A 13,362-nucleotide genomic window follows, 5' to 3' on the forward strand; every position below is an offset into this window, starting at 1 on the left:
GACATGGGCATAGCGAACGATTTATGAAATATAAACACCGTAAGATGGTGCCAAAGGAACATCACCATCCAAAAAGGGAAACTTAACAATAGGGAAAAATCGTCCCTTTTGTCGTAAATTTTAGTGTGGAGTTTTCCGTGTAAAACCGAAATATCTAAATCTAGGAAAGGACAGTTGTTACCATTTAAATTTGATTTATTTAAAGTAAGTTCCTTTGGGTAAATTTCGGCAGTATATTGAGAAAATTCTTGATTATTTAACGAAAAAATATCATCAAGATAACGGTAAGTGTTGTTGAATTTATCAATTAAATGCAATTTAGACGGGTCTTTACTGAGTTTGGTCATAAACTGTGATTCATAACAGTACAAAAACAAGTCTGCTATTAAAGGGGCGCAATTTGTGCCCATAGGAATACCTACAACCTGTCGATAAACTTAGCTGCCGAAACGTGCATAAATATTATCAAAGAGAAAATTAACAGCTTCAATCATCTCATCACACCTCCAGTAAGTATGTCTAGCATATTTACCTTTCTAGAGAAGAAGGCTTTAAATGAGTTGCATCAAATATATTTGAATTCAGATTTACCAAACGACCATTTATTTAAATAGTCAAATTTTTTTTTTATAAGATTGTGTGGAAGTGTAGTGTAAAGAGTAGAAAAGTCAAAACCGTCAACAGAATCAAAAGGACCATCAATAGAACGTAATTTATCTAAAACATCCAAAGAATTTTTTACACTCCAAAAATAGTTAATTCCACTACTTTCATATATTTTATTACAATAGTTTATGATAAGCTCTTTGATAGTAGTTAAGGAACTTGTTAAAAGCACTGAAAGATTAGTTGTAAAACACTTACTAGAGGGCGAGATGGAATGATATTTTACTGTTTTTTTGTGTAATTTAGGTAACCAATACATAGTAGGGACCTTCAAATGTTCAGAAGAAGCATTAAGCTTATGATATACTGTAAAAGTGTACATTAAATAATATGTGCAGCAAATGGTATAAATAAAACCATAAGGAGTTAACTCTCCAAGCTTCTGAAAGACCAAAATTAGTGTTTGTCAAACTGCTAATACATGTATATCCCAGACATGGGGTCAATTACTTTTGAAAGTAATTAATTACATTCAATTACAATTACAAAATCTTCAATTAAATTACACATTACATTTGACTTTTTTTACCAATGTAATTAATTACTTTCCAATTACTTGTCAAATGTAATTAATTACTTCAATTACTTTTGAAAGGAAAATTTAAAATATTGAAAACATGCATTTATTCAGACTTCTATGATATGTACATAAGTATCATACATTGCTTAATAGTAATAACAAATGAGATCTTCAGCAACTATTTTCTAATTCAGCCAGTATCAAAGAATAGTAAAAGTTAGATATCTGGTGTGTTACGGCAAAAAAAGAAAAAAAAACCATACATAAATCTGAAGTGCACATAATACTTTGTCCATCCGGAATCGTAAGGGATAGAGATCAGGTTTAATCTAATGCTCAAAATGATAAAAAGCCTTATTTAATATTTTGAAAATATTAAATTTTGTTATAATTACCAGTATTGAAATTTATATTTTAATGTATTTCATTGAAAATGATACAAAAAGAGGGCCCTAATTTTAATATTATGAAATGATTTTTTATATTGTTCAAAACTTGATTAAGAAAGCCTGACTTTTTTTTAAAATATACTTTACTTTTAATCACAATTGATTTAAACAACTTCATGTACCTAGCTATAGGGGTATATTTATCTATCTCCAATTGTCTTAACACCTGTTTAACATGCAAACTTAACTGTTGTGAAAACAGTCATTATATAATTTATAATAAAACAAATAGCCAGAAGTTATATTTGTTGATGGACTATGTCCTTTAAAATTGCATGATCATGTTAAATCAATGTCTAGCAATAAAGTATTCATTCAATATCTATCTGAATATACATATAGGTAACAAAGCTAATTACGGTACAAGACAGTGACTTACTACTGGTTTCTTTTAAACACAAATTATGGCATGTTTCTTAAATCTTTATTTTTCTTCTTTTTTATTTTTTGTTCAATCAATACAAAATAAAGAATCTCCCATGGTTGTGTAATTACAGAAGTATACTGTATAGGCTTTGCTTTGTCAGCTAACTACATTTACTGAGGTCATGGCTTTTCATCATATTTTGAGAAAACATAAGATTCAATCTTTCTAATAAAAAAAATTAAATGTAATTGAGTTGTAATTGAAAAGTAATTGTCAATTACAGACAATTTTGGCTATGTAATTCATTACTTTCAAAACAATTACTTGAGAAATTGTAATTAATTACGGTCAATTACAATTACATATTTCAATTACCCCATGTCTGGTATATCCAATAAAATTATTCCTAGTTGTAAGATGAAAAACAGAAATATACATCATATAAGTTACAATTTGATTGCACATTTGTGCTCATATTTCCATGTAGCAGTATATAATCTCAATAATAACAGATTTTGAAGTTTAGAATTCTGTCAGAATTAATTTATTAAAAAAAATCAGATTTTTTACTTATTCATGCTGAAAGTTAGTTTATAATTTGACCAGTGTTAGTTGTAACATTTATGGTAAAAATCAAAATCCTCCCACCACCCAATTTATTTAATCCTTGCATCCTGTCCAAACCTGCTTTTCATATCAGTGTGTCTGATCCAGGATTCAAGCATATGTTTATTTTGATCAAGGTGGATAGTAATGTACACATCAAGTTTATTTGGTCAAATAGTTGCTTTTAATGTTGCAGGCTCATATATATATACCTTCCAGCATCTGTTGTTTTGCACCAGTGGTTATAGTTTGGAGAAAAACATGTTGTTTGACTATTATCTCCACAGTACTGAAATACCATTCCTTCATTTCGTCATTTGTGTTAAAGGTTGGTGGCACATGTTTAGTTGGCATTGAATATTTATCTTCCATACCAAAAAACTCCAAGAAACACTCCACAATATACATGTCAGTAACAGAAATGAAAACGTCTTTGTTTGCTTCATAGTGATCATTAACATTGTCACCAATATTTTTTCTGGAAAGTCTATCTTGGAGAGATTTTAATGTTCCAATATCTTGACCACTTTCTTGTCTGTATGTGATGTTCAATGACATTTTGAGGTAAGACATCAAAATATGGAACAGTTCAAATGTTATTGGACTCAAGTGGCTGAATTTGTCAGCAGGGTTAAGATGGTGTGCTCTGAGTGACTTTGCTCCTGAGAATCTCTCTCTTGTAAGCTGGTCACCTCCTATCTGAAATGTTTGATCACCGAGTTGTTTTCCTGCTTTATCATGAGCATCTTTCAAACATTTCTCATAGAAGTCAAGTATCCCTACAACATTTTGATAATATTGCTCATTTTTGAACAGAACAGGTAACGGTATAACTTCTGACTTTTTTTTCAAGTTAGGACTGCATGGTGTACTGATGTTAATTGGAATAATATCTGAAAATCTTTTGAAGTAGGGAATGTGTTCAAGAACAATCCTTGACATTAGGATGATATAGTCAGTTGTTATATGGTTGTAGTCTTCCTCTGATGGTATGAAGTTTTGAACCGGTGTGTGACTATATAGCTGTTGTGGTACAACTCTGTCTAGATTGGTAAAGGTCAGGTTTTGAACTATTACTGCTGAACCAAAGGCATGCATCATTTTCTGTTTGTTGTTTATTCTTTGGTCATGAACACCAACAGTCCAATTGATGTTGTCTCCAATTATCCTGAAACGAATGTTGTTCTTTACCAGCTTCACAACCTTATCATTAAAATGGCCTCCAATCAACTCTACAATTTGTAAGCTTCTTTCATAGCTTAGGCATACTCCCACTGTCTGAAGCCTGTCAAACACCTGCAAGTTAAATGAAGCTTCCTTAATATGATTTATATTTTAAAACTAATAATTCTGTTAAAATCAAATTAAGTGAGTAAACAAATTAGTATTATGTGTATTGAAGTTTAATTGTATTCACAGTTATTCTGTTAGCTAAACTTGAACAGAAAACACATTAAAACCAGAAGTGTAACATATGTCCCAAATAAAACCGCCTTTTTGTTCAGCTAGTAGGCAGTTTTTGCTGTACAGTATAATTATAACACGAGGCTACCAGGTTCCAGTTATACCTCACATGGTACCATACTGCACTGCTCACTGGTTCAAAGTTCCATTTAAGTATTTAATGTTTTGTATTACTATAATTATCCTAATTTAGCCATATAAGATGGCGGTCATCAACTTCTATAAGAAGATCTATATCATTATATACATGATAAATTATCATTTAAGAAAATTAGTAGCAACTAGATATCATTGAGATGGGAGCCATCTCTGTGGGCCTCGCTGTGAATAATGTGTGGTAAAAAATTTGTATCTTTATCATTGGACATGGGGTTGTCAACTGAAACCAAAGTTTTTGACCTTGACCTTTGACGTAGGAAGTTGTACATAAATTATGACACACCCTCTGGTGTTGGTTTATATACATGTCAAGTATAAACTTTGAAATCATAACGGTTCTCAAGATATAGAGCGGACACGATCTTTACCATAGGACATGGGGTTGTCAACTAAAACCAAATTTTTTGACCTTGACCTTTGACCTAGGAAGTTGTACATACATTATGACACACCCTTTGGTGTTGATTAATATACATGTCAAGTATAAACTTTGAAATCATAACGGTTCTCTAAATATAGAGCGGACACAATTTGTTACGGACGGACGGACGGACGGGCGGACAGACGAACAGACTGATCAATATAGGGTGTCCGCCATTCGGCGGGGCCCTAATTAATTGTTTACATATCAGTTTTTACAATTATTTATAGATTTTTAATTTCATTAATGATTTTAGGTTTTTAGTATTTATAAAAATTGGAGTAGAGACTTTGAGGTATTGTAAATTGCTCATTGTTGAAGGCTGTATCCTGACCTAACGTTGTTAATAAAGGTGCCATTTGGTCTCTTGTGGAGAGTTGTCTCATTGGCCATCATACTAAATTTTTATTTCATCAACACCAAGGTATATTCTCCATCTTCTTGTTTAAGAATTTAACGCGTTGAATTCTGCTGAGCACTTTGTTTCTTCCCTGCATTAGCATGCTGTAAACCATTCCTATTCTTGGAATAATAGCTTCTATTTTCTCTTTATTCTCCATGTCCTCTGGTGTTAAGAACATGGTTAATATTAAACTGAAAACTGTTGGAAACTTTACCATGAACTCGCTAATAATTTCATTCCATTTAAAAGATTTCAAATCCTCTGGGTTTTTTTTCATCAATTCACTGACGTAAAATAGTTTCCTATTTCTTAGAAGATTGGACATTAAAATTCATTTCTTCCATAAAACAGCACAAAATGTTCTCTTTAAAACCCTCAGTTGTGAGAAGTTGTTTGATAATTTCTCTTTTGTTTTCTGTTTTAATGACTGATATCAGAATTTCGGTGTCTGCTTCTTTCATAATTGTTTTTGCATTGATATCTAAATTTTTTTTTAAATCCATGATTTTCTCTACCATTCAATTTTTCACAACAGGAGTAGGCTTTGATACAATGTAATCATGATCTATGGGTGCTGAAATTGTTGATCTTTGTTTATCTTCTTTGCATTTAGATTTTACAATTGAAGATTTCTCGTTATTTTTGGAATACATATGATCAACAGATGTTGAACATGAACCTGTTTGATTTGATGTTGCAGAATCAGATGAAGCCAATGAAGATGTTAGGTTTGATATTACAGACTCTGAAGAAGCCATAGATGTCATAGAAGCTGTTTGGGTGGATGTTGCTGATTCAGATGTAGCAGTAGAAGTCAATGAATCTAATGCAAGTTGATGAGAAGATGATGCTGATAATGATGATGCAGACTGTAAAGATAGGATACCTGATACATGTACTTGGTCTGTTTCTGTATCTATTTAAAAAGTGAAATGGAAAAATAAAGAAGAGCATACAAATTTGTGCCAATTAATAAAACTGTTTTCAAAATAGGAAAATGTTGATTCATAAAACCAAATTTTAAAATAAGATTATTACTGTCATACACATTGTGCCTGTCAAACAGAATTTAACTGATATTCTTAGATAAGTTAATTTAAGTCTTGTACGAGACCTCACACCGGTTTTGATACTGGAAAGAAACAGGACAGGTGTTACATGTAAAACAGGATGTGCTCACCCTTCCACAACATCTGATATCACCTTATGTTCATAGGATTTTGTTTACTCCTTTAGAATGTTTGAATGTTGTCTGCTTTGGTTGATTGTTGTTTTTATGAGTTTTCTCAGAGTCAGAGTGACAGCAAACCAGAACTTCCTGCATGAAAATGATATTTGCAAATCTTGAAACTCAAACAGGATCAAGTAAAAATTAAACATTAACACACACACAAAAAAACCACATAACAATCTTTTTTCAACTCCTGTCTAAAATCATTTGAAGATACAATCCTTGATATACTACATGTACCTATCCATATACTTATTAATTACACCATTCCTGTTCAAACTAAAATTACTCATAAATAAAAATAGATCATATTATAAGTATCACTTTTGACCATCTATCCATAAAATTATTAATTTTACCATTTCTGAGCAAAGGGAAATAACTCAAAATAAAAGTAAATAGTATCATAAATATTGCATTTCACTACTGAAAGCTAAAATCGTGAAAAAGAACTTGACGTACATTTCGTCACAGGAAACCACATATCTAATTTTGAAAAGATTTCATCATAGCGTTTCCATGTTAATAAACGAACACTGCTTGGCAGCAAATGGAAAAATTGGTTATTGATAAGGTGATGTACGGTGGACGGGCTGTCCACCGTACATCACCTTATCAATAACCATTTTTTCCTTTGGTTAATAATTGAAGGAATCCACCATTTGTTGTTGTTTTTCCAAAATTGTTATCCCTTGGTCAAGGTACAATGTCAAAAGTTAAACCAGCACAATATCGTGGCTACCATAATTTAATTCTTAATTTTTTAATAATCTTAGTTAGCTATTGTGCATAATAATTCAATTTTAAAGTAATTAATTAATAGTTATACAAAATTACAATTATATGTATTTACAATGGTTCCTGGTCCCCCAGAAACTTTATACTAAAGAATCTGTATTATCTGCAATTTTGCAAGGGTTTCATTGGGCACCACCCAACTCATTGTTGCCAGGTTTAAGTAAACATATATTTTAAATTAATTACCTTCATCTGATAAATGTAAACCAATGAATGAAATGTCATCTTCATCTTCACTTTCACTGAAAACTGTTGCATATTGGGTAGATGGTTTGGGTGTTGACATATTTATTCTTTTTGGTGGATTTATATGTGGTGACGATTCCAGCATTTTTTTGGCATTCATTGTAAAAATCAGTATTCTTTTTGTGAAGAGTGTCAACTTTTTTACTGCATTTTTTACATACTGTCCCACTTTCAACATTAATTCTACCATATTTCTTCAATAAATATTTTAAACAATAATCTTTTTCCCTTTTAACTTTCGGATGGTTTCTACTCTACGGGCCTCCTTTGCAAATTTCCCACACACTATACAAATATCTCTATCACATTCTCTCTGCTTGATAGGTGTACCTTGGCCTACATTCATCCTTTTGGTGTCGGAAGTCAACTGTATAAAGGAAAGATTAAAAGTATGCATCATTAACACAATTTTCCTGTAAACTCTGAAAAGCCTGTATTACATGAAATCGAAAGGGATATGCAATTTACAAAGTAGTTGAGGTGTGTAATTGGGATGTATAAGTATCCATCAACAGCCATATAGCTTTTAATTTGAAGCAATCACCACATACATGTACTGTCTTTATTTATTCCATTACACAAAGAAGCAATATTCTTGTATAGCCCACCATAAGGTATGGGTTTTTCTCATAGTTGAAGGCTGTACGGTTGCATGTAACTGCTTACAACAACTTCATTTGAACTTTGGTGGATAGTTGTCTCATTGGCAATCATACCACATCTCCTATTTTTATAGCAGTGTTGATAGCATACTTGACGATAATGTACCATAATCTACTCCTTAAAATTCATGATTTTCAAATAAACATGATTTTTTTTTAATATCAATAAAAAGAAGCTGGTTTAATATATTTCATTATTCTGTCCCTTTATTTTTTATTGATATTCAAACTGCGGCACAAATTGAACTAACCTTGGTCTTTGTTAAATTTCAAAATCTACATATATAATTCATGTTTGTTTTGTTGTTCAGGTTGGTGCTAAAAGTCTCTTCACATCTATAAATAAAAATATTTAATACAATATTTTATCCTGAAATCAACCAATTTTTATTCAATTAACAGGTGCACATATAAATGTTTGTTTTTTTTATTTACCGGACAAATAAAGTTTTTGGTATCATATTTTTAATTAGAGTTGAGGATGCAGACAAGGAAGAAAAGTAAACCAGTCTAAGATGGACATGATAGCTTAAGAAGACACCACTAAATCTTTGAGATAGTGTGTAAATGTTGCTTATTTCATCTGTATTACTTAATTTAAAATATGGTCCTCAAGCTCATACAAATAAATTTTAACAATTAAAGTATATTGTGTTTTTATCCTGCACCTATTAGAGGTTCCCTTTTTTCAAGTTTTGTAACCGTTGCCAATATAGCTTTTATTTTCAAACAATGACCACATACATGCACTGTCTTTATTTATTCCATTAGACAAAGAAACAATGTTCTTTTATAGCCAACCATAAGGTATGGGTTTTTCTCATAGTTGAAGGCTGTACGGTTGCATGTAACTGCTTACATCAACTTCATTTGAACTTTGGTGGATAGTTGTCTCATTGGCAATCATACCACATCTCCTATTTTTATAGCAGTGTTGATAGCATACTTGACGATAATGTACCATAATCTACTCCTTAAAATTCATGATTTTCAAATAAACATGATTTTTTTTTAATATCAATAAAAAGAAGCTGGTTTAATATATTTCATTATTCTGTCCCTTTATTTTTTATTGATGTTCAAACTGCGGCACAAATTGAACTGACCTTGGTCTTTGTTAAATTTCAAAATCTACATATATAATTCATGTTTGTTTTGTTGTTCAGGTTGGTGCTAAAAGTCTCTTCACATCTATAAATAAAAATATTTAATACAATATTTTATCCTGAAATCAACCAATTTTTATTCAATTAACAGGTTCACATATAAATGTTTGCTTTATTTATTTACTGGACAAATAAAGTTTTTGGTATCATATTTTTAATTAGAGTTGAGGGTGCAGACAAGGAAGAAAAGTAAACCAGTTTAAGATGGACATGATAGCTTAAGAAGACACCACTAAATCTTTGAGATAGTGTGTAAATGTTGCTTATTTCATCTGTATTACTTAATTTAAAATATGGTCCTCAAGCTGATACAAATAAATTTTAACAATTAAAGTATATTGTGTTTTTATCCTGCACCTACTAGAGGTTCCTTGTTTTCAAGTTTTGTAACCGTTGCCAATATAGCTTTTATTTTCAAACAATGACCACATACATGCACTGTCTTTATTTATTCCATTAGACAAAGAAGCAATATTCTTTTATAGCCCACCATAAGGTATGGGTTTTTCTCATAGTTGAAGACTGTACGGTTGCATGTAATTACTTACATCGACTTCATTTGAACTTTGGTGGATAGTTGTCTCATTGGCAATCATACCACATCTCCTATTTTTATAGCAGTGTTAATAGCATACTTGACGATAATGTAGTCCATAATCTACTCCTTAAAATTCATGATTTTCAAATAACCATGATTTTTTTTTTAATATCAATAAAAGGAAGCTGGTTTAATATATTTCATTATTCTGTCCCTTTATTTTTTTATTGATGTTCAAACTGCGGCACAATTTGAACTTACCTTGGTCTTTGTTAAATTTCAAAATCTACATATATAATTCATTTTTGTCTTGTTGTTCAGGTTGGTGCTTAAAGTCTCTTCACATCTATAAATAAAAATATTTAATACAATATTTTATCCTGCATTCAACCAATTTTTATTCAATTAACAGGTGCACATATAAATGTTTGCTTTATTTATTTACTGGACAAATAAAGTTTTGTAACCGTTGCCAATATAGCTTTTATTTTCAAACAATGACCATATACATGCACTGTCTTTATTATTCCATTGGACAAAAAAGCAATTTTCGAAAAGAATTAATTCGGTTTGTTTTTTTATTTGAAATGTATTATATTTTTATGTTGTGATCTTTATAGCCGAACTTAAGGTATGGGTTTTTCTCATCGTTGAAGGCTGTATGGTTGCATGTTATTGCTTAAATCAACTTGAACTTTGGTGGATAGTTGTCTCATTGGCAATCATACCACATCTCCTATTTTTATAGTGTTGTTGATAGCATACTTGATGATAATGTACCATAATCTACTCCTTAAAATTCAGGAATATGATTTTCAAATAACCATGATTTTTTTTAATATCAATAAAAAGAAGCTGGTTTAATATATTTCATTATTCTGTCCCTTTATTTTTTATTGATGTTCAAACTGCGGCACAATTTGAACTTACCTTGGTCTTTGTTAAATTTCAAAATCTACATATATAATTCATTTTTGTCTTGTTGTTCAGGTTGGTGCTAAAAGTCTCTTCACATCTATAAATAAAAATATTTAATAAAAGTTGGTTGATTGCAGGATAAAATATGTTATCCTGATTTAGAGTAATTTCTCGCAATTTGATTGGCTGATTTTCAGTCGAGGCAAATAGGAAATTGCATAATATTATGAAATATCCTAATTAAACACATTATTATGAAATTCAATAATATTAGTTATTCGAATAATTTTGTTGCTATATTATGAGATTTCGTAATTCATAAAATTATGGAAATCCATAATATAAGAAGAAATTTTGATTTTCAATTAATTTTTTCGTTCGTTTTTTGGACCCCTTGACTATTTTTGGGAAATTCTTCGGAGAAAAAAGTTATTTCTGAGTGGCGTCTATATCAGGGCGTTAGGAACAACAGTCAGATTTTCTACGAAACGCCTAAAATTCTCCCGAATCCCCGCTTTATGAATTATTTCGAATATTTGACAATGGGAGGTAATCCATATCGACTAAATGGGCAAATTGCGGTTATTGTTCTTTGATAATTATATTTTTATCTTATGTTGATGATGTGAATTTTTAAAATGTCTTTATTACTTTGCAGTGATTTACTTCTGTTTACATCTGTTTACTTTAATTCCTTTATTCATCTTAAATCATATAGTTAGGCCACACCAATTAAATTCCTCGTTCGACAGACCAGTCCCCATAATATTTTTGTCTAAACAAATTTTTTTTTTTTTTTTTAATATTCCCCCTTTCCAGCATCTGGAAATGTAACTGGGTGTATTTCCCGCGCCTGTTTTTTTGTAAACATTTAAGAAATGACATTTAAGAAATGTGGTGCACACTGAATAATCCGCGTAGCGGGTTATTTAAAAGTGTGCACCACATTTTTTATGTTATTTCGAATGGACAGAAAACATATTAAAGTCATTTCTTAAAATTTAATTCTAAAAAGAAGTAAATCATGATAATAACGTTGATAACGTCTCGGTCGCATGACAAAATTATGTCTATGAGCTGATAGACAAAACACTTTCAGCCAATCAGAAGACGTGTTACATCCAAAATTAAATTATTACTAAATTAATTAGCGATCGTCAGAGCGTTTTAATCGACGTCAAATCGCGATCCTTTAAACTGTCTCGAGCATAAACACATATTTCTTATCAAAGTCACGACGAAGAAACACACAACCAACATACATGTATAACACAAAAAACTAAAAAAGTATACACATTAACGAACACAATAAATCCCTAAAACCTTGGGTGAACTCAGGTGTTCGGGAAGGATAAACAACTCCTGCTTCTTGCAAGACACCCGCCTTGTTTCTAATTATAAGTCAGGTCTTGTGAATGAGGAAAGACATCTATGAAAGTTCAATGAAAATCATTCAAGACAGTTAAAATAATTATTGAATTATTCAGTTCGATATCTGATGTTCTTAGAAAGTAACAGTAATACAAGAAGCCATAAATATGATGCAATTAAAAGTGGGCATTACATGTTGGTGAACAGAAAAAAACACATCAGCAGTTGATATATTAAAGAAATGCCAAAGTTCAAGTTGTAAATCAAATTTCATACCATCTTGATCAATATTGTATGAACCTATGATTTTATTTTTCCAAAAAAAAAATATAATTCGTCGCCTTTACTTTTGAAGCTTCTCTTCAAAAATTTGTAATTTTTTTTTTTTTAATTTTCAAATCGCTCGCTCGCACTAATTTCTGGAGTGGAAAAATCCTTAAAACAAGAAATTAAATTGTTGTGGCCTTAAAGACGTTAAAAATTAAACGTAGTTGTTCAGACTGTTGTCATTTTGAACAATAAAACATTGATAAAATAATAAATACATCTGGTGATAATGGTGTAATTTTTCCAAATAAAATAACGACAATTAACAAATGAATTTAACAGTTAAAAGTATATTTTGTTATCAATTTTGTATATGCAGATATTTACTTTATTTATTGCGTGTATAAGACAAAATAACGATAAAAATGGTTTCAAGTTAAATTATAAATGACATTGCCTTTTCCCTATTTTGTTGGGGTAATACATAACCTTTTGTTAAATGAATCATTGGTTAAACTAGGATTCACACATTTTGATGAGATTCAAACCAGTTTTCAATCAACAAATAAAGTTGTAGTCATTTTTCTTGTACATGGAAGAATCCTATAATAAACTCCAGATTTAGCATTATGTCTTTTTTTTTAAACTGAGCCCTATCCGTGATCAAATGATTTCCTAAATAGTATGCAGTTGTCAAATTAATGGTCATAATGGAACGTTAAGAATTAAGACACATACAAAATGCAGGGTATTCGTAAACGAATAATTATCTTCTGAACGTACACTATCTAAATAAAAATCTAATCAGATTAAGTAGACACACTTCTGTATAATATCATTCCGAGTGATAAGTTTATCCGACCAGCCTACAGTTATAACATCACAGTTGTTTGAATTATTACAAAGAGATGTCTCACTATGCCTGTGATCTTGATTTAAAGGGGAATTAGTTAATATTTTTATCGTTATGAAAGTGTTCATTATACAAAATATAAATATTTAACTTAACAAATGACAAGAAGGGATACTGTGCAACGATTAAACAAATTAACACCGTATAAAATCGATATATTAAATTATTTCATATATAATGTAAAATGTATTCAGAAA

At 30.5% G+C, this 13,362-nt stretch overlaps 1 protein-coding gene and 1 long non-coding RNA gene across 2 annotated transcripts; both read right to left on the bottom strand.

Annotated features, from left to right (window-relative positions):
- Positions 1 to 1,818: 1,818 nt before the first annotated feature.
- LOC127731917 (uncharacterized) lies at positions 1,819 to 11,499 on the bottom strand. The gene is made up of 3 exons (XM_052240762.1): positions 11,365 to 11,499; positions 2,907 to 3,904; positions 1,819 to 1,822 (listed from the first exon to the last, which is right to left on the bottom strand). Exons 1-3 carry the CDS (start codon positions 11,497 to 11,499, stop codon positions 1,819 to 1,821), a joined length of 1,137 nt encoding a protein of 378 aa, XP_052096722.1.
- LOC127731893 (uncharacterized) lies at positions 8,246 to 10,688 on the bottom strand. Its single transcript, XR_007995895.1, has 4 exons — positions 10,627 to 10,688; positions 9,958 to 10,042; positions 9,099 to 9,183; positions 8,246 to 8,328 (listed from the first exon to the last, which is right to left on the bottom strand). It is a non-coding gene; the product is annotated as an uncharacterized LOC127731893 (long non-coding RNA).
- Positions 11,500 to 13,362: the final 1,863 nt, after the last annotated feature.

This window comes from Mytilus californianus, unplaced genomic scaffold, assembly GCF_021869535.1.
Source record: "Mytilus californianus isolate M0D057914Y unplaced genomic scaffold, xbMytCali1.0.p SCAF_21, whole genome shotgun sequence".
NCBI lineage: Eukaryota > Metazoa > Mollusca > Bivalvia > Mytilida > Mytilidae > Mytilus > Mytilus californianus.